The 18,070-nt window shown below is 32.1% G+C and overlaps 1 protein-coding gene across 4 annotated transcripts; it reads right to left on the reverse strand.

The window, feature by feature from the left end:
* Positions 1-1,384: 1,384 nt before the first annotated feature.
* On the reverse strand, positions 1,385-9,074 carry LOC108755193 (DCN1-like protein 4). Of its 4 annotated transcripts, none has more exons than XM_018498072.1 (5): positions 8,771-9,074; positions 2,601-2,742; positions 2,015-2,381; positions 1,691-1,898; positions 1,385-1,579 (listed from the first exon to the last, which is right to left on the reverse strand). In XM_018498072.1, exons 2-5 carry the CDS (start codon positions 2,729-2,731, stop codon positions 1,494-1,496), a joined length of 792 nt encoding a protein of 263 aa, XP_018353574.1. In that variant the 5' UTR covers positions 2,732-2,742; positions 8,771-9,074; the 3' UTR covers positions 1,385-1,493. The 4 variants fall into 4 exon arrangements, with proteins under 4 accessions (XP_018353574.1, XP_018353577.1, XP_018353576.1 ...); XM_018498075.1 differs by lacking the exon at positions 8,771-9,074 and adding an exon at positions 8,617-8,760; XM_018498074.1 differs by lacking the exon at positions 8,771-9,074 and adding an exon at positions 8,612-8,760.
* Positions 9,075-18,070: the final 8,996 nt, after the last annotated feature.

Genomic DNA, 18,070 nt, shown 5'->3' on the forward strand with positions numbered 1-18,070 from the left:
TATATATAATTATATAAAATTATGTATTATTATATAATATAAAATTATGTATTATTATATAATATAAAATTATGTATATATCCACATATATATATATATAACATTTTTTTCGGAAAGAAGAGATCTTATTGTTAGAACATTTCAGAATTTCCATATACTGAGCAGTTCATCTTAAGTAACATACTAAAATATCACGAAAATGAAACATGTGCGGGATTGAAAAGTTTTAGATGAAAGTGGTACGGTTACGAAGGGAATATATATATTTTTATTCGTCGTTTTTTTTTTAAGTAGAGGCGTCAGAAAGAGATATAAAGATTACCGCCCTCTTTTAAATGGAATTATGATTTTTTGATATCGCTACCTTAATATCTTTATATGCAGAATAATTAAAGGAATCGTATTATATAAAAAAATCATATATTTCATTTAAAAAAGTGGAGGTGACCTTCATATATCTTTGATGCCTTCACCTAGAAAATAATTTTGCCACGAGCATATGGGACCTATAGTTTTAATGTCGATTCTGAACTGCAGATTTTTCTAGAGATGTTTCTGTGAACTCTCGGGAGATTGTCGGCTTTTTCCGAGAGAAGACATGAGCGTAAATATTTTGGTTCCTACTAGATAAAACCCGGAACCTCTGACATGATAAACCAGTGCGCTGTATATGCCACGCGCTCCTAGAAAATAACATAATCTAAATACAAAACCCCCTCAAAACCGTGCAATTTCCATCTAAAACTTTTCAATCTCACACACACACACATATATCTCATTCTCGAAATATTTTAGTACATCAATTAAAATAAAACACCCATATAAAGATTTCTTCAAAAGATATAAACTTTCTCTTTCAACATTTCTGAAAAGTGTAGCAATTCTTATGGAAAAAAATCCGAGTTTTTCAAAATGTTATAAAATTATACAGGAATTTTGAAGAAAAAAAAAAAAGAAATTTTTATATAAAGAATTCTAAGAAAAATTTTCACCAGAGAAAGTAAATTTTTTAATAACACACAAAATGTATAGTCTACAATCACTGGAAGTCAACGGCAATTATTATCTGAAATATTACTCAATTTGGAAAAAATGCTATATTACCAGATTAACTCATTTATCCATAATTTGATATATCAAATTATTTTTGTAAATTGCACAAGTAAATCTTATATCAAAATAGTTTTATTTTTAATCACAAGAGTTTCTGTGGCAAACCCTGGATTAATTGCAAGAGGTGACAAGTAAGAAAACAGATTAAATAAAAATTTTTAGCCAAATTTGTATAGAAAATACTCTAAATCATAGTAATAAATCAAGATAAGCTACTTACATCACTATCATTTAATCGTAATAAAAAAATAGTATGAGATGGTAATGGAAATATTGCGAGATTATGGTATTTATAAACAGAAATTTGTCGTTAATTACAGAATATTATATGATAAAAGAAACGAATTGTTTTTAGTTCAACGGACTATTCTTATGATGTTTCAGCTGCCTCTAGCTTCTGTTGAAGATGATCCTTCGTCTCGTTGAATTTTTAACCATTCAACAAATTCATCAAGCATTACTGGCCCTAAAAGAACCATATATTATATATACAATAACGTACGAATTCTGTAAATGTAAGATAATCTACTATGTTTTTATTAAAATCAATATAAACAATCCTCTTCTATACACTTACACGCTCCATCTAAATCATAATTAGATAAGTCATGATTGATTGTACGTGAAAATTCTAATATGTTGCACCATTGATCTTTATTAATCACTTTGTACTTTGATTGATCTAGGAACTGAGCAAACTGTGTAAACAGTGGCCAATGTTTTCCCAAAAGCAATTGTAACATCACTCTTGCTGTGTCCATGTCCATGCTACGTTGATCTTTGTCCTATAAAGAGTTCGAGCAAAATAATCAGAAGCAACGGACAAATTTGATGGTCGTTACATTCATACGCGTAAATCTGGATATTATAATATAGATAATATAGATAATATCGCACATACTCTAGCGAAATCGTAAGCATATCTATAAATTCCCTTAAATGTGTATGGGTCGTTTAGTTGATTCCTTAGGTACTCGAGCTTCTGTTGTATTTTACTAATCGAGTCGCATTGAAGCTCCGAGAAACCTTTAAGCCATTCACTCAATGTGAAGAAGCCCATTTGGCGAGCATTCATTCTATATGCAAGAACGAGCATTACTACATTTTCAGGTTCCACACCAATATCTTCACAAAACTTTTCCATCCCTTCGGGTCCGAGAGTGTCTGTATCATCTGGCGAGGTATATTCTCTGAACCAGGTGATACAACGTTTTTGGGAGAACATTGATGCATTGGCTACATCATCAGATTTTGTGTATCGTCTGGCACTGCAACAATATTATTCATATATTAAAACAAAAATTAAAAATTCTTTTTATTTAAGTCAATAATGAATCAATAATATTGTATGTGATAATTAAAAAAGTATTATATAAAAAAGGACTTTTAATATTAATTTTTCATTTTACAATATAACGATATTGTTAGGCATAATTTAATAAATATTTATATTTATATAACTGTTATGATAAAATATGATTTCAAACCTAGAGGTATGTCTTAACCGTTTTGAAGGATGCCTAGGTAAACTCTCTTCATGTGCACCAGATACTGACATATCAATAGGAGTATGATTGTGATTTGTGCTGGAAGGTCCTCTTCGCTTGCTACGTGGCATCCCTCTCTTCACTAGAATAAAAGTTCATATTTTTACATAAGTCACGTTCTTCTTTTAAATTAATGTTTAAGAAAGTGAAACCTCATTATTTGTAAGGCTACATTTCAGAACAAATATATTCCCAGGAAAATTTTCGAAATATATAGTAACGTATACTATTATATCAAATAAAATTTTCCTCAGAGAGAACGCTGTGAAATGTAGTCTAAATATCTCTTGATGGCAATATATCTGTTTATAAAGTATAACAAATATTTTAACACAACGAAATTATTCATGCGCGCGCGCGCGTGTGTGTGTGTGTGTGTGCACGGAGTGTCCTGCAACTATCGGATCACCTTTTAAAAGCGTTGTTTCTGAGATAATTTTAAGTTTAAAATTCTTATACGTAAATATTGAGATTGTAATAATTTTTAAATTAATAGCGATTAAAGTCCTCTAATCAAATAACTGAACATTTCACGGCAATAATATAACAAGTGATGCAGGTGTGCTTCGCTAGGGTCCTTTCAGCAACTTTAAGATTACCATACAAATATGCATACTTTTATTAAAAAATTATTCTTGCTTCTATACGGAATCTATTTGTACATTACATATGCATAATTAATATCAATGCACAAAATATCAATTTAATAGAGAGATATTACATGTGTCAAAATAAATTCATAATCATGTTTGTTTGTATATGATAAACATTTTTGTAATAATATCAGTAGATAAACTCTACTAACTATTTTTGTCTTAAAGTTATTTACTACAAGTGTAGCCTTGGCAATGCACAAGCAGCAAAAGAAAACACCTCTTTGCGCTGAGCAGTCTCATATTGGGCAATATCATACTGCGCTTGCACTTGGCGATAGGTCGGACAGATACATACTTATTCGGCGATTTTTAGAAATAAATATTTCGTCAACTATTGCGAAAATTGCAAAATGATATCAAACTTTTCGATTTAATTTAGTTCGCTCTACCTATCCATGAACGGTGCTACACTTAATATTAAACACTCTGTATATATTAAAAATAATTTTGTTATATACACTAAAAAATATATTACATATATTTAATAAATTTTCGATTCTACATATATATATATATATATAATATATATTAAATACATACAATATACTTTATCAAGTAAACAAATTGTTGGCATCATGCTAGCGAATTGAAAGAAGTCTAGCTTGATGATTGAAAAGAGAATTTAGCAATTGATTATCATCAATCATATTTGCATTAAGTTCGTATTTCGCTAATAAAGCCGATATAATCTAATAGAAATGTATATAGAGCAAAATCTGCATTCAATAAATTCTGTTGTATCAATCATAAATCTACATCAAATTATGTAACAAATATATCGAAGTCTGCTTGATTTCTTTCATTGATATGCTGTCAGTCTAGGATTCAGGTTTACAAACCTTGCTTTTACAACTTTGCTTTAAGAGATTGTAAAACGACGTAAAGTCATAAGAATTGACCAATTACAATCGATTATTTTTTTCACATTTGACTAATTGGTAATTGGTCAATTTTTTAGCAATACTGTGATGTAGACTCATATTTCGTAGGTTTATAATAGAAGTCAAGAGACAACCGTGCTATGTACAGCCAAATTAACGTATACAATCAATACACGTGGTGATGTATTTATCACTGATTGTTATATAACCAATAAAAAATCGTTATTTATTGTTTTATTTCTAATATTTCTTTGCTACATTATTATTTGCGTTTTACCAACAGCGCATTAAATTTATGTTTTTTAAATATATATATTAATGTGTACACTGTTTTGAAATAAAAGTATATGTTTGAAATTTAGCGAAAACAACAAGAGAAGTTCTAATACACAGTTCAGACTTGATAACAATTTTTTCAGGATTCTTTATATAATTTTTCAGGATTTTTATGTAAATTTTAAAATTTTTCAAAATTTCTATACAATTTTATAACTTTTTAGAAATGTTCTCAGATTTTTTTATATGAATTACAACACTTTTCAGAAGAAGAAACTGAGAAAGTTTACGTCTTTTCTAGACTTAATTTATGTAAATTTTGAAATATTCTAAAACTTTTCATACTAATTTTTGAAAAAAAAAAACTTATAAAATCCAGAAAAGTTTAAGGCTCTTAATAACTACAGCCATATTGAATCATGACATCAAAAGCGAGAAATGACAAATTACATGACAGTCAAATAATTGTAAAAAGTGATAAAAGGCTCATGTAAGTAAAAATAAGGCTACGCATTGAATAAAATCACTTCACTTCATTTTTTCTATTTACGATTATTTGTGTCAGGGAGGATAAACATAATTTCCGTCCATTTTTACAATTATTTTAAAGTGTCTTTATTTACAACTGGCACATGATAAAAATTAACGTGTCATTGCTTGTTTGGTTTCTGCCGTTACGATTCAATATGGCTGATGATTACTCAGGAGCCTTAAGAAATCTTCATAAACTTAAAATATTACAAATTCTTAACACTGAGATATTATGAGAATTTTTTCATCAGAAAATGTAACAATAAAACAAACCTATTACACATATCAGATATCGAATCAATAATCTTTTTATAAGGAGGTAAATTCATGTTTTTTAAAATTAAGTTAAGTTAAAGTTAATGGCTTATAAAATTAATTTAGTTAAGTTAAAAGTTGAATAAATAAAAAACTCAATTAAAGTTATATTAAGATTTAATTTAACTGAAGTAAAGTTAATTTTGAAAAACATTTTTATTAAATAAAAGTATCTTAACCTTTTTAGAATCAGATTACTTTAAATGACAAAACAATGATGATATAGATCATCGGATATATTTAATATTTTATTCGTGAATTATATGAAATAACAAAGATATTTCTTATATAATAAAAATTTATTTTTAATACCTTAAAATAGATAATTTCACATTTTAATATTTATATAACAAAAGAAAAATATATATAATTTTTAAAAATAGCAATCTTGTTGGCCCACACGGTTTTTGAAAATTATACATAAATAAACAGTTTTTATTCTATCGTTCATTAGATGTAAAGAAAAGAATAGTATGACGTAATAGCATTGATAGCGTTTTCTAAATGTAGATCCAACTCATGTTTATCCTTGGGCACTAGGAATGATGCGTCTATCACACAATTACCGAGCTTTTTCTAATTTTTTAATATTTAAGATTTTATAAAAAAGAATACTGGCATTTATACAGATAAAGAAACTTAAGTCAAAAAGTAAAAAATTAATAAATTAAAATTAAAAAATAACTCAATTAAATTAAAAATTAATTCATTTGAGAAATTAACTAATTAAATTATTAACTTTTCATTTAACTTTTAGCTTATTAATTAGTTAATACCCAACCTTGTTTTTTATCGACAAAGAATAGGTGAAATAGGTTGATTTTTATTTAAAAAGTGTAACATAAATTATATATTTGTAGTCTTATAATTTTTGAATCGTAAATATTCTAGTTTTATTTGTCTAAAGCCATGAAAGAATAGTCAGTGTATCTTAAAAGGATCGAAATAAATCTTTTCTTATAGCAACAAACAGAAATTTACTTATTTTATTTCCATCCTTTCACCTTTGTAGCAGACACTTTATAAAATCTATTTTTAATAAATATGACTGTTTTTGTGTATATATGTGTATACGTATGTGCACGCTCGCACAGAAAGTTTAAAGTGAAGGTCAATTGCTCGGGATTTCGGGAGGTAATTCAGGAATAAGAATAAAAAAAGTTGATATAAAGAATAAAAATTGATATAGCCTAGATATGCGTTGATCTGAAAGATCCTGAGTCTTTCAAGAGACATTAAGCAAGCTGCTATTTCCACGTGGGAAGTAGTTCTGTGTAGAAACATTAGTGGGAAGGGCTGCATCCTGGATATTGCTAAGGTAGTCCGCAACTTTTGACTCTTTAATTATGTTATAAAATCCCCATGAAAACCATCTTTCCTTTCAATTTTTAACAAAAAAATTTGAAAATAAAGCAATTTCAAATTTTAACACAAAGATAATGATAACTCAAAAACAAACGTAGTTCCGAATTTGTTCATATCAACTTTTTTCTTTTTCTTTTCTTTTCTGGGATTTCCAATTATCTGCTAAGCGCCTTTTTACTTTTTAAACATCCTCTGTATATGTATGTACATATGTATATACAATAAATCAGTTATTTAGAAAATATATACGCATATCACTTTGCTATGATAACGATGATTCAAAAAAACAAAGTTTTTAGAAAATAAGTTTTAATGCTTTGAATCAGCAAAAATTTTTTGTAATATTAATTTTGAATTGTTCAATTTACTCTCTTGAACGATCAATTTTAGTATAACAATTAATTTTAAGGTAGCAATATGATAAACTCTTACAATATAAAGTACAAATTGATGCTTTATCCATCCAAACATGGATCACTAGAATCCATCCGTTTTTTTCACTTATTCAAAATGATTTTAAAAATCTCTAAAAATTCAACATATTTTCAACCTTCTAGAATAAATATTGAAACTTCATTCTGGAAAATAATACAATGTAATATAATTTATAATTACTGAAAAACTCAAAGAAATTTACACGAACAAGAATCGCTTGGTTATTGGTGACCTGACCTTGTATGATAAGGGTTATAGAGGAATAAAAGTATGTTCTTTCCTTTTTCTTATATTTCCGTCATTTTTTTGTAAGCAAATATAAAAATAAAAATTAATTTTTTAATTATGTCGATATTATAGCAAATTGGCGATGTACACATATATATATTTTTTTAATAGTTGATTTATCATATAAATCTTACTAATAAGTAGGTATACTTGCACAAATGTTTTAAGCTAAAAAAAAATATATAAATATATTTAGAAAGTTTTCATGTAAACATGATAAGATAGTTGACTTAAAGCTTATTTGAGTCTGTAAGAACAAATTTATCGTGGAGATTCTAAATTATAGATTCTAAATTGATAAAATGTAATATACTCAAAAAGTTTGCATATTACATATTACTTACAAATGGGAGTTGTAAAGTAATAACAAATTTACACGAAGCAAAAGGCACCGAGAGGAGAACGTGTTAAAAAGAACGTGACAATGAGAACGCGCGCGCGCGTAGGCGTATTTATGTGTATACGTAATATCTCATCATACTGCAATGTATATATCCGCATATTTCGCAAATAATAAGCGAGTAATAACAAGAAAGTCTATGCCTACGATAAAAGACGTCGACATTTCAAGAAGCGATAAGCGTGACAGAAAATGCAATATGAAACTTTAACAGCAATGTGTGAGGAACACGAGACCAGGGTACCGCGAGAATGAGCATCCTGCGACCGAGAAAATTAATAAATAACGCTTACCACGCGGCGAGGACGTTCGTTATCAAACGACTCAGCCCTATCTTCACAATCTATGGTTACCTAAAGATTAAAGGTTACCAACAAATTCATGAATGAATTTCATTGACGAATCTCTTAGTAACCTTTAATCTTTGGATAATATTGTGAAAACGGACCTTGGGATTTCAAAGCAGAGGATAGCCGTGAGAACAGCGTAACTGAATTTTTTTTTCGTTGTCCTTAAACTGACATGAACTGACGCGCGCGCGGGCGCACACATACATACACATACACGCTTTCTTTTTCTTTTCCTCGATGCTTGAAGACAGAGAAAGAGAGCGTGCGATCGAGCGAGTTATTGCGATTATGCGAGGTTAAGATCGCCAATTAAATTCACGTCAATCATCGGTTCTCCCCGAGAAAATTCGGCGTGAAGGCATAGCCGAAAAAAATACGCATGCATCATTCTGTTAACGCTCGCTCAATTGAAATCTCGAAAGACACAGAACTTGCCAAACATGAAAATAAGAACCTCACAATCTTGCGTTGCGTGTTAGCGAATCGTATTGAGTCACATCATAATATTAGATGCGAAATTATGTCGTCTCGCGTCGGCGGCTTCAGTCGTTCTTTCGAATGACGATCGCAAGGTGTCGCAAAACGACCCGCGAGTCACACGCGCCGTCCTTACCTTCCTCGATAAATCACTAGAAAAGTTATTCTCCGGAGAAGTATCGCTCCGTCGTCTCACTTCGTTACTAATACCACGCTAACCACGCATCAAGATCATCGAAATTTTACGTCCGACTATCGTGGGATGTGCGAACAGTATCGATCATAGTGTCATTGATAGTGTATACGCTCGATTCATCGACTAATTTGAATCAAGCCTCGATATTATACTTGAAATATCACACGTTGTGAAATCTTCTCGAATATACAGTCAGTTTTATTTCGTTTCAATACCGTTTTCATACTTCATAGACGGCATGCCTTTCCCCCACCTTTCTTGCCTTAACAGGGATGCCAATCATGCAAAAATCTTTTTCACTAGGTTAAGGGCCATAGAAAAACTTAAGATGTAATATTCATAGCGCGGTCCCGCTGATGCGAAATTGGCGCAATGCGGAATTGGCGGAACGTTTGTAATTGGTCGTCGCTACAGATCAGATGGTCCATATTAGTTCTATATCGCTAACATCGATTAATAAGCTCCTGCACACAAAACGCGGCAAAGTTTGCCGCGCGGCGAAAGTTGTCCGCACTAACTAATGAGCGACAAAGCGGCTAGATTTGCTCGCCAAACAATTAAACATGATTGGTTAAATCCACAGGTAAGAACCAATTATGCTCATTCGGCAAGCATGCTTAACCGCTTTGTCTTGAACTTGCCCAATAATTTTATGTTTTTAAATTGGCCTTACCTTGCAAAATTTCTAAAAATGATGTAATACTACTTCTGCCGCGCAGTAAAAGTTGGATTAAGTTCAACTTTTATCGCGCGGTGGAAATTATATATCTATTACTTCCGAGCAAACAAGACTTGATTGGCTATTGTGCCAATTTTCGCAGCACGGCAAGCGTTGCCGTGTTGTGTGTGCAGGAGCCATTACGGCTTAAAACTTAAAATATCTATTGTAAACACCAGGTTAAAGGTTCCTGCACACAAAACGCGGCAATGCTTGCCGCGTGACGAAAGTTGAACTTAACAATTCAACTTTTGTCGCGCGGCGGAAGTAGTATTATGTTATTTCTAGAAGTTTTGCATGGTGAGAACAGACTTAAGAAATTTATTTTCTGTGACTGAACTAGTGTACACTTTTGGAACTTAAAGTGAGATAAATATACATTTGATACATGGACGTATAAATATTTAGACGGAGCCTTCAAGTGCGGGGAGTGAAGAGTTTAGTAGAGAAAGGGGCCGCCATATTGTCTGGCGACACTGGGTGTGTTCCAATATACACTGCCAGTACTGACAGTATTGAAAAATTGTCCCGCTATTATTACGCAGTGCGCTGCAAAAACGTCTAATTCCCTCAATGACATCATAAATGATAGCCATATTGCCACTGCGATTACTGCGGTTTTCGAGGTGAGGCAGTTACAGTGCAATATGGCGTCGCTTAAAGAAACACAACGCGTCGAAATATTCGATCCAGGAAATAAAAAAATGTATACTATACATTATACGTAACTGCAGAAGATGCACATACATTCATTTTACCGCGAAACTCTTAAATTCCATATCTGAATATTATATCTGAGTATATTCATTAACTGGATATCAAATCAATCATAAAACTTTATCTCTAGGATGGCAAATGAAAAGTAAAAATTTTTACCATTGAAATTAATGGAGAAATTTTTCATTTTTCACTTTCCATCCTAGGGACAAAGTTTCATGATTGATACTCTGATGTGTCTATATAGTTTTTAACATGAAATCAAACTGCTTGAATTGATGATCTCATAATTAGTTCATCTTCTTCGGAAGAACTATTACTGCTGTTTTCATTCAAAATTTATTGACAATTTAGTAGTTTATCTGTCTGCACTACTGCCAGTCTGCTGCAAAGCTGTTCCGAAATACAACGTTACAATAGTGCTGGCAGTACTACAGTAATTTTGGAACAGCTGTGACAGTGCACTGTTGTGACATCATGATGATTGCGCTGTCAGTAAAAAGGGAACACACCCACTGATGCTGCTTTCTAGCGGTAAAATAATAAAATAACTGTGGCTGCATTCTGTTTCACGCATGCTGCGTTATTTATTCTTGTTATTTGCCGAATGTTAAACAAAGATAAATGATATATCATCCGCTTCATGCGTGAAACGGAATGCAGCCTATGTGTGATATCGTTGCTGGATACCGTGACGAGAACAATAGTTGCTTTCCATTTACACCGATTCTCAGATAATTTTCACTTGTGACGTCAGTTGAATGCGCGTTCCTTTTACACTCTGACAAGTGAGATTCAATTTAGTTTTTGCCTATAACACCGACGAGATATTATTAAAGACTGTTAATCCTGGGCAAATTTTCGGTGGTATAAAAAGGGCCTCAAGGGCCCGGAGGTAATTGAAGAACATTATCGACAATTGATATAAATTTGCTATTATTAACATAAATATTTGGTTCATACATTATTAAATTTATGATTTTTTATTACATAAATGTTCCATAAATAAATATGCATACTTGTAAAGCTATAATATTTTATATATTGGAAAAAAATTACAATTTTTTGTCTGCAGTTATCTGTTGATAATCAAACTTTGATGATAGCACTGAAATTACAATTTTAAAGCAAAATCGAGTATTATTGAGTTCTAAATGCATAAATATATCCACTGAATTAATAAATCATAAAATTAGTACAATATTTTCAGTCACTTAATTCTTAAATAAACAAATAAAATAAACGGCGAAAGAAGAGTCATTAGGTTAAAACATTTAATTAATTAAAGATATTAGGTGAAGATACATGAACCGATACGGAGCGGCGCATATAAATGTATAAATGTATAAAAATGTATAAAACAATGTATAAAAAACATAACAAGTTTCGGCTACAAGATTGAGCCCTCTTCAGATGTAAAGTGTGATAAAATAAAACAATAAATAAAAAAATAATTCATGTCGCAATCAACATAAAAAGTAAAAAAGTAAAATTCGGATGGATCTCGAAAATACGTGCGATTGAGCAGTCAAGATGTCCAGTATCAAAGCCAGATCGCTAGACAAGACCGAAAAAGAACTTGTAAGAAAAAACAGACCTTAATAATTAGAATCGCCGCAATCACAATAAAATCGCACACTCACCAGCAAACCTGAACAAATCAATATTTTAATTCTTAATTACTACAATATTCACAAGGTCAAATCCCTAAGGATGTCGGACTTTAATAGTATCTCGTCGGTGCCTATAATCTGCACAAGATCGAGACCGTGTGCTTTACGAGTAGTGAGTCTCGTAAATTTCCTTTAAAAGTAAAGTTCGAACCTATGATGTCCGTGATAACTTTTTACCAAACTAAGCAAATTAATGAGGTCATTAAGTAAGTCACTAAGTATGAAATACTCAGCTCACTTGAGAGCTCAGTTTTACTTGTGTGCAAATGGAAAGCAACTAATATTGCATTGTATAAAATTTTATATTTTTCTAAAATAAAACATCAACGATGTCACATTATGTTGTAATCAGCTATAGCAATAAAAGCTGCAGAAAAATTAAGGAATAAATTAATCAAAAGCAAAATGTCGAAATAAATTTTCATCGGTATTTATAATCTATACGTATTTATAATATATACAAAACAAATAAAGATTCCTTAAAATAAATAATAAAAAAAGGCTACGAGCCAATAAGTCACTTTAATGCTAATCCGGAAATAATGTGAAATTAAATTTTATATAATTGAATAAACGTTTCGACCTACACAAGGTCATTATCAACGTACCGATAATTACGAAAACAATTAAAGTCGTATAAAAATTAAAATTCTAATAATATCTAAATTAAGCTATGTTAAAATATTATTAATATAAAATTCGAGGCAGTATTATATATTTTATATTAATAATGTTTAACATAATTTTGGATTTTATTAGGATTTTTATGCGACTTTAACTGTTACTACTTGCAATTATCGGTTCTTTGTAACGTTAATTATGATCTTGTATACAGGTCGAAATGTTTGTTCAATTATATAAAATTTAGTTTTATATTATTTAGTTTTATATTATTTCTGGTTTATAAAAATGGTACATTAAAATAACTAGACTCATGTCCCCTTTTTTTTTTACTTGATTTGTAAACATTTAATGGCTGTGTGCAATTGAAAATAATTTTCGATTTATATTAAAAGAAGTAATGAATATATTTATATATATTCATTATTTCTTTTAATATAAACAGAAAATTATTTTTAATTGCTCATAACCGTTAAATTAACTTTGCCTTACACAAAATCCTATTTTTATGCACTGGAAATATAAATAATATCGTAATAAATACTATATATCGATTTTCAAATAAAGCGCTAAAATGTCGCCAGATAAGATGGCTGCCCCCCCCCCACGCCGCACGGTTCCTTCGCCAAAAAGTTAACTTTACGCTTCGTCCAGATATTTCATACATAATTTGATATTTGTTTAAAGTGAGAAAGAGAGTTCTAGAACAGTCTAGTGTAGAAACAGAAAACAGACCACATAACGTAGAATTATTAGTTAGTGCAATAACTTCCGCCATGCGGCAAGCGTTATCACGTTCTGTATGCAGGAGCCATATAAACACTGCTCCTAGATTTATAACAGAAGCGGGAGAAAGGCTTGCAATTACAATTGCACACAAGTCAATCAGAGCACTAGAAAAAAATAAAAAACTCCCTAGGCAGAAGTCGCTGTGACTGACAATGGACAATTGTTACAGTACGCAATTGAATCACTCCCAAATCGCGACTGGTGTTAAATATTTTGATTGGTCATTGCAATCACATAACTTAGCACAAACATAACTAATCATAAACTGATTGTGTATAAAAAATGGCTGTTTAATGAATGATTGGTAGATTTCATAGTCCGTCTTGCAAACGATGCCATGTTTAAATTTTTCTAATACTTTCGCGATACTGACATAAGGCAATCACGCTTCTCTAATAAATCTAAGACTCTAATATAAGCCGTGTTCCGATACTGCCAGAATCTTAGAACATACATGAATGACAGCATTGCTTATACTTGTCCATGGTTCGCGCTGATGCAAACATCTGTACGAGAGAGAAAGGTAGTAAGAGATAAATGTTCTCAATACGCCGGCGTCGGTTCCGGCGTTCCTTGTTCAAGTACCGCGTGTGTGAGGTCGGAAAGCAGCGACTGTGAAGTTTATCTCTTTCACTTGTAATAGGAAGATGTAAAAAAGAAAAGAAATTATAAAATAAATAATTACCTGAACCTAAATTCCTTTTTGTGCTAATTAACACAAAGCATATGAGGATATAACCTACTTTTAATTATATCTTAATTATACCTTTAATTATACCTTTTAATTATACAATATCTTTTTTTTAAGTATTTTTAAAATGTGCTTATCTGCATCTAAATTGCCGTATATTATTTATTTTGTAATAGTATTAGGTGTACAAAAAAGTTCTGAGCTTTAGATTTGATACAACCGAAATAACAATTTAAATTTTATATATCTTCCCGCCCTTTTGGGGTTTTAAAACAGTAACATTTAACCTCCTGAAATGCGATACGGTTTGGCGTTTGATGCACATAACCTCAAAAATCAGTAGTGTTCACGATGGCAATTACAAAAGAGCATATTCGATTTTCCATCCACTTCGCGTTTCATCTGAAGAAAAATGCTGCTGAAGCCACTGAAATGATTTGTGCTGCATATGGAGAGAACGCTGTAAGTCATGCAACATGCAAAAGGTGGTATCAAAAGTTTCGCCAAGGAGATTTCAGTCTTAAAGATGAATCGCGTGCTGGACGCCCTGAAAAGATTGAAACGGACGAATTGCAAGCACTGCTGGATATAAACTCTGCGCAAACTGAAAAGGAGCTTATTTATAACGGAGAATATTTCGCTGATTAATATTTTTTCGTTTGTTTTTAAATAAAGATTGAATTTTACAAAAAAAAGCTCAGAACTTTTTTGTACACCTAATATGTTATATTTTCCAGAATAAGTATCACAAATGATATTAGGAACCCGTAATATAATATTAAAAAAATGAAATAGACTTGGTGGAAATCAATTGGGCTGACTGAATATTTCTTGCTCTATTTCCTCCAGTTTGACATTAAACCAAGTATCTTTAAGATCATCAAGCATTACAAAATGCGTGATAATGGACAGCGGGAACAAGGAACAGACGCAAGCACTTTAGCAAGATTTATTTGTTACTACTTTCTCTTTCGCATAGATGTTTGCATCAAGCTCAGCGCTCTACTCCCCTTCCATTTATATATGTTCTAAGGCCAGGGCCTATATCACAATATAAGTACATACAGTATGAACATTGAGCGTCGACACCTTTGATGTAGTGGATCCCAGATCACATGACTCGCCGCAATGTTGTGAGTTGAAAAGGCACTTATAAATTTGAGTTTTTATAAAGCTACAGAATAATTTTTCTAAAAAAAAAGACATAATTCATCGTCGTGTCATGAAAATTATTTATAGCGAGTATATTTTTAAATCAAAATTATACAATAACATAATGTTAACGAACTCATTATACAAAAATAATATCCACATTAATAATAATAATAATAATATTAATCAGTAATAAATTAAAAATAATAATTAAATACTATATGAAAATTGTAATTGAATAATTATGTAAATAATTATGAAAAAATAATACTATATATTGCATGAAATTTGTAATTAAATGTGAAATTGTAATTTAATAATATACGCGCACACATACACACGCACGCATGCACACATATATATATATTTTATTATAAGAATATTTTATCGTATATAACACAATATAGCGTCTCTCCAAAAAACTTTGATTTAATTTTTTAGTAAAACTTAATTTTATTAACCCTTTGCCATACTTTTCTATTACAAATTTTAAAAAATATTTAGCTTTGTACGAACGATGTACCACGGCTCTCCCGTAATACTTATGTTTGGCTTGATTTCCTTATCACGAGTCTCACACAATATTGTAGACGAAAAAGTTAAGGCCGCAGCACAGACTTTTGCATAACGCATAACGCGCAGTGCACAAGCAAATCAACTAATCATAACCTTTCCTTTCCATCTATTCTCTAAAAAAAAGGATTTTAATTGGCTGATTCTCTTATGCACTATGCATTGTGCATTATGCGAAAGTTTGTGCTGCGGCCATTAATTATATTTTATGGGAAGAATCCATATCCAGCTAAACTAATCTAACCTGCAATTTCAAGGCTGAAGGCAGCCACATTCCTGGTTAGAAATCGACGCATGCGCATTAAAATTAGGGATCACATAAAAAGTTCAGTGTCCATACCGTATGTACTACTTATACTGTGCCTATATTCTGTAACTGTTTTATACGCCTATTGACAGTTGTTGATGTCATTGCGCATGGTATTTATATGGTGAAAAAGCCTCTATTCTTGTAAAGTATAGCACACGAAAAACTAGGGAAATACTATAGTATGCATTACATATACTATAGTATTTCCCTAGTTTTGCGTATGCGATATTGTGCAAGAATAGGGGGCCCAGAGTATATATCATGGAATATGTCGGAATGAATTCCGATTGGAATTATTCCGTTTACCCGAGAAAACACAATAGAAATCTAGAAAATAATTGAATAATTCCGATCGAAATTCATTCTGTAAGATAGCTCCTTCAGTCATAAATTATAAGTTTAGTTTTCGCGCCTTATTGCTGGCGGCGCTCCGATCATCCCACTTTTCCCGGTCAGCCATAACGGGTAGATTAAGATCCATTAATTTCCTCTTGAGATCGTTAAGCGAGAGAGCTTTTAACGATGCACGATCCATGTCACACGTTGATCACGTGATATGTTGTATGGCGCGACTTTGTCGAGACGAGTATCACCGCGTGCGCGTGCCAATGTCTTAACACAGCCAATGTCTTAATGGCGGCCGGACTTCCCGTAACCGACTCGTGTTCGAATAATTTTAATAGCGATATGGCCCTTCGTCGGTATTCCCGGACACGAAAGGAGAAACGTTTTTTTCCGTACGACACTTAATCGCGGTACAGCACAGCAGAGGTGGATAGTTACTATCCCACTTCTGAGAAAATAGATGCTGTAAGGCAGCAACACGATCACGTGTATAACTTCCGAAATAGGATCTTTCGAAAGGGAAAGAAATGTTGTCAGGATTAATCCGAAGGAGGAATAATCTAGGAAACTCCTTGGAAGGAAAGGGAGTATAATTCACAAGTCGTGATATACGATATTACTGTTAAGATCTGGTTTATTCAAATCTGGTAACGGACTATATCCTGTACAAATCAATCGCTCAGGACCTCTCTCCTTCTGCCCCACTATCGCAAGTCAACCAGTCCCAGAAGAATATTGTCAACGGGCCAATCGCGAGGCACGGCCAATCATGTGCAGGTAATGGCGGATGGTAGAGGATGCATGCTGCGCAAACACTTACGACTATGCCAGGACCCTCTCAAGGGAGAACGACACAGGGCCCGTCACCATCAATTACGCAAAGCTCGATAGAACAAGCGTTACTCGAGCTCACACGACAGATTGCGCAACAACAAATTGCGCAACAACAAATGACACAACAACTTGCGCAACAACAGTTACTTGAGCAGTTAGTAAGAGACAGACAAACGACTAATGTTGCGTCAGTTATTTCATTAAATTTGGAATCCGGTAGTAATCATAATCCGGAAGCTAAGAGCAGTGTTCAATGTATGACAATTCCTGTAGATATTTTTCAAGCAAGACTTCCGATAGAAGAGATCATGAACGTTCCGACTGTTCATCAACATTACCCAGTGTTGGCTACTGTTTCACCTGCATGAGTTATTACTCTTTTGGATTCTCAATTACCAGTGTTCAGAGGATGATAACGTGGATCATTGGTTGCGTAAAGTCGAGCACGCTGCTGCTGTTCATGGGGTTAACGACAGTGTAAAACTACTAGCCGCGACCAACAAGCTACAGAAACTAGCAACAGATTGATTCGATATGGACAATGGGTCTCTAATGGATTCATGGTTCGTCTTCAAGGAAGCTCTCATTAAAAGATTCAGGCGACGAGTATCTTTCACAAGGTTGATGGAGAAAGCGGATGCCTGTCATTGGAATTTATCTAAGGAAAGTTTTATGGAATATGCTGCAAAGAAGATTAAGATACTTCAACCTTTACAGCTGAACAGGAAAATATTATCAGCCTGTTGCAGGAATTAATAATTTTTCCATTAGAAGTGCTGCTGCGTCGATCAACGTTGAAACAGTCGACGAATTCTTA

Source organism: Trachymyrmex septentrionalis, unplaced genomic scaffold (assembly GCF_001594115.1).
Source record: "Trachymyrmex septentrionalis isolate Tsep2-gDNA-1 unplaced genomic scaffold, Tsep1.0 scaffold86, whole genome shotgun sequence".
Lineage (NCBI taxonomy): Eukaryota > Metazoa > Arthropoda > Insecta > Hymenoptera > Formicidae > Trachymyrmex > Trachymyrmex septentrionalis.

Coding starts and splice junctions, on each gene's coding strand:
- LOC108755193 (XM_018498072.1), bottom strand. CDS start 2,731: ATGCCACGTAGCAAGCGAAGAGGACCTTCCAGCACAAATCACAATCAT. Junction 1,899..2,014: donor ATGCTTACGATTTCGCTAGA/GTATGTGCGATA, acceptor AACTCTTTATAG/GACAAAGATCAACGTAGCAT. Junction 1,580..1,690: donor TTATGATTTAGATGGAGCGT/GTAAGTGTATAG, acceptor TGGTTCTTTTAG/GGCCAGTAATGCTTGATGAA.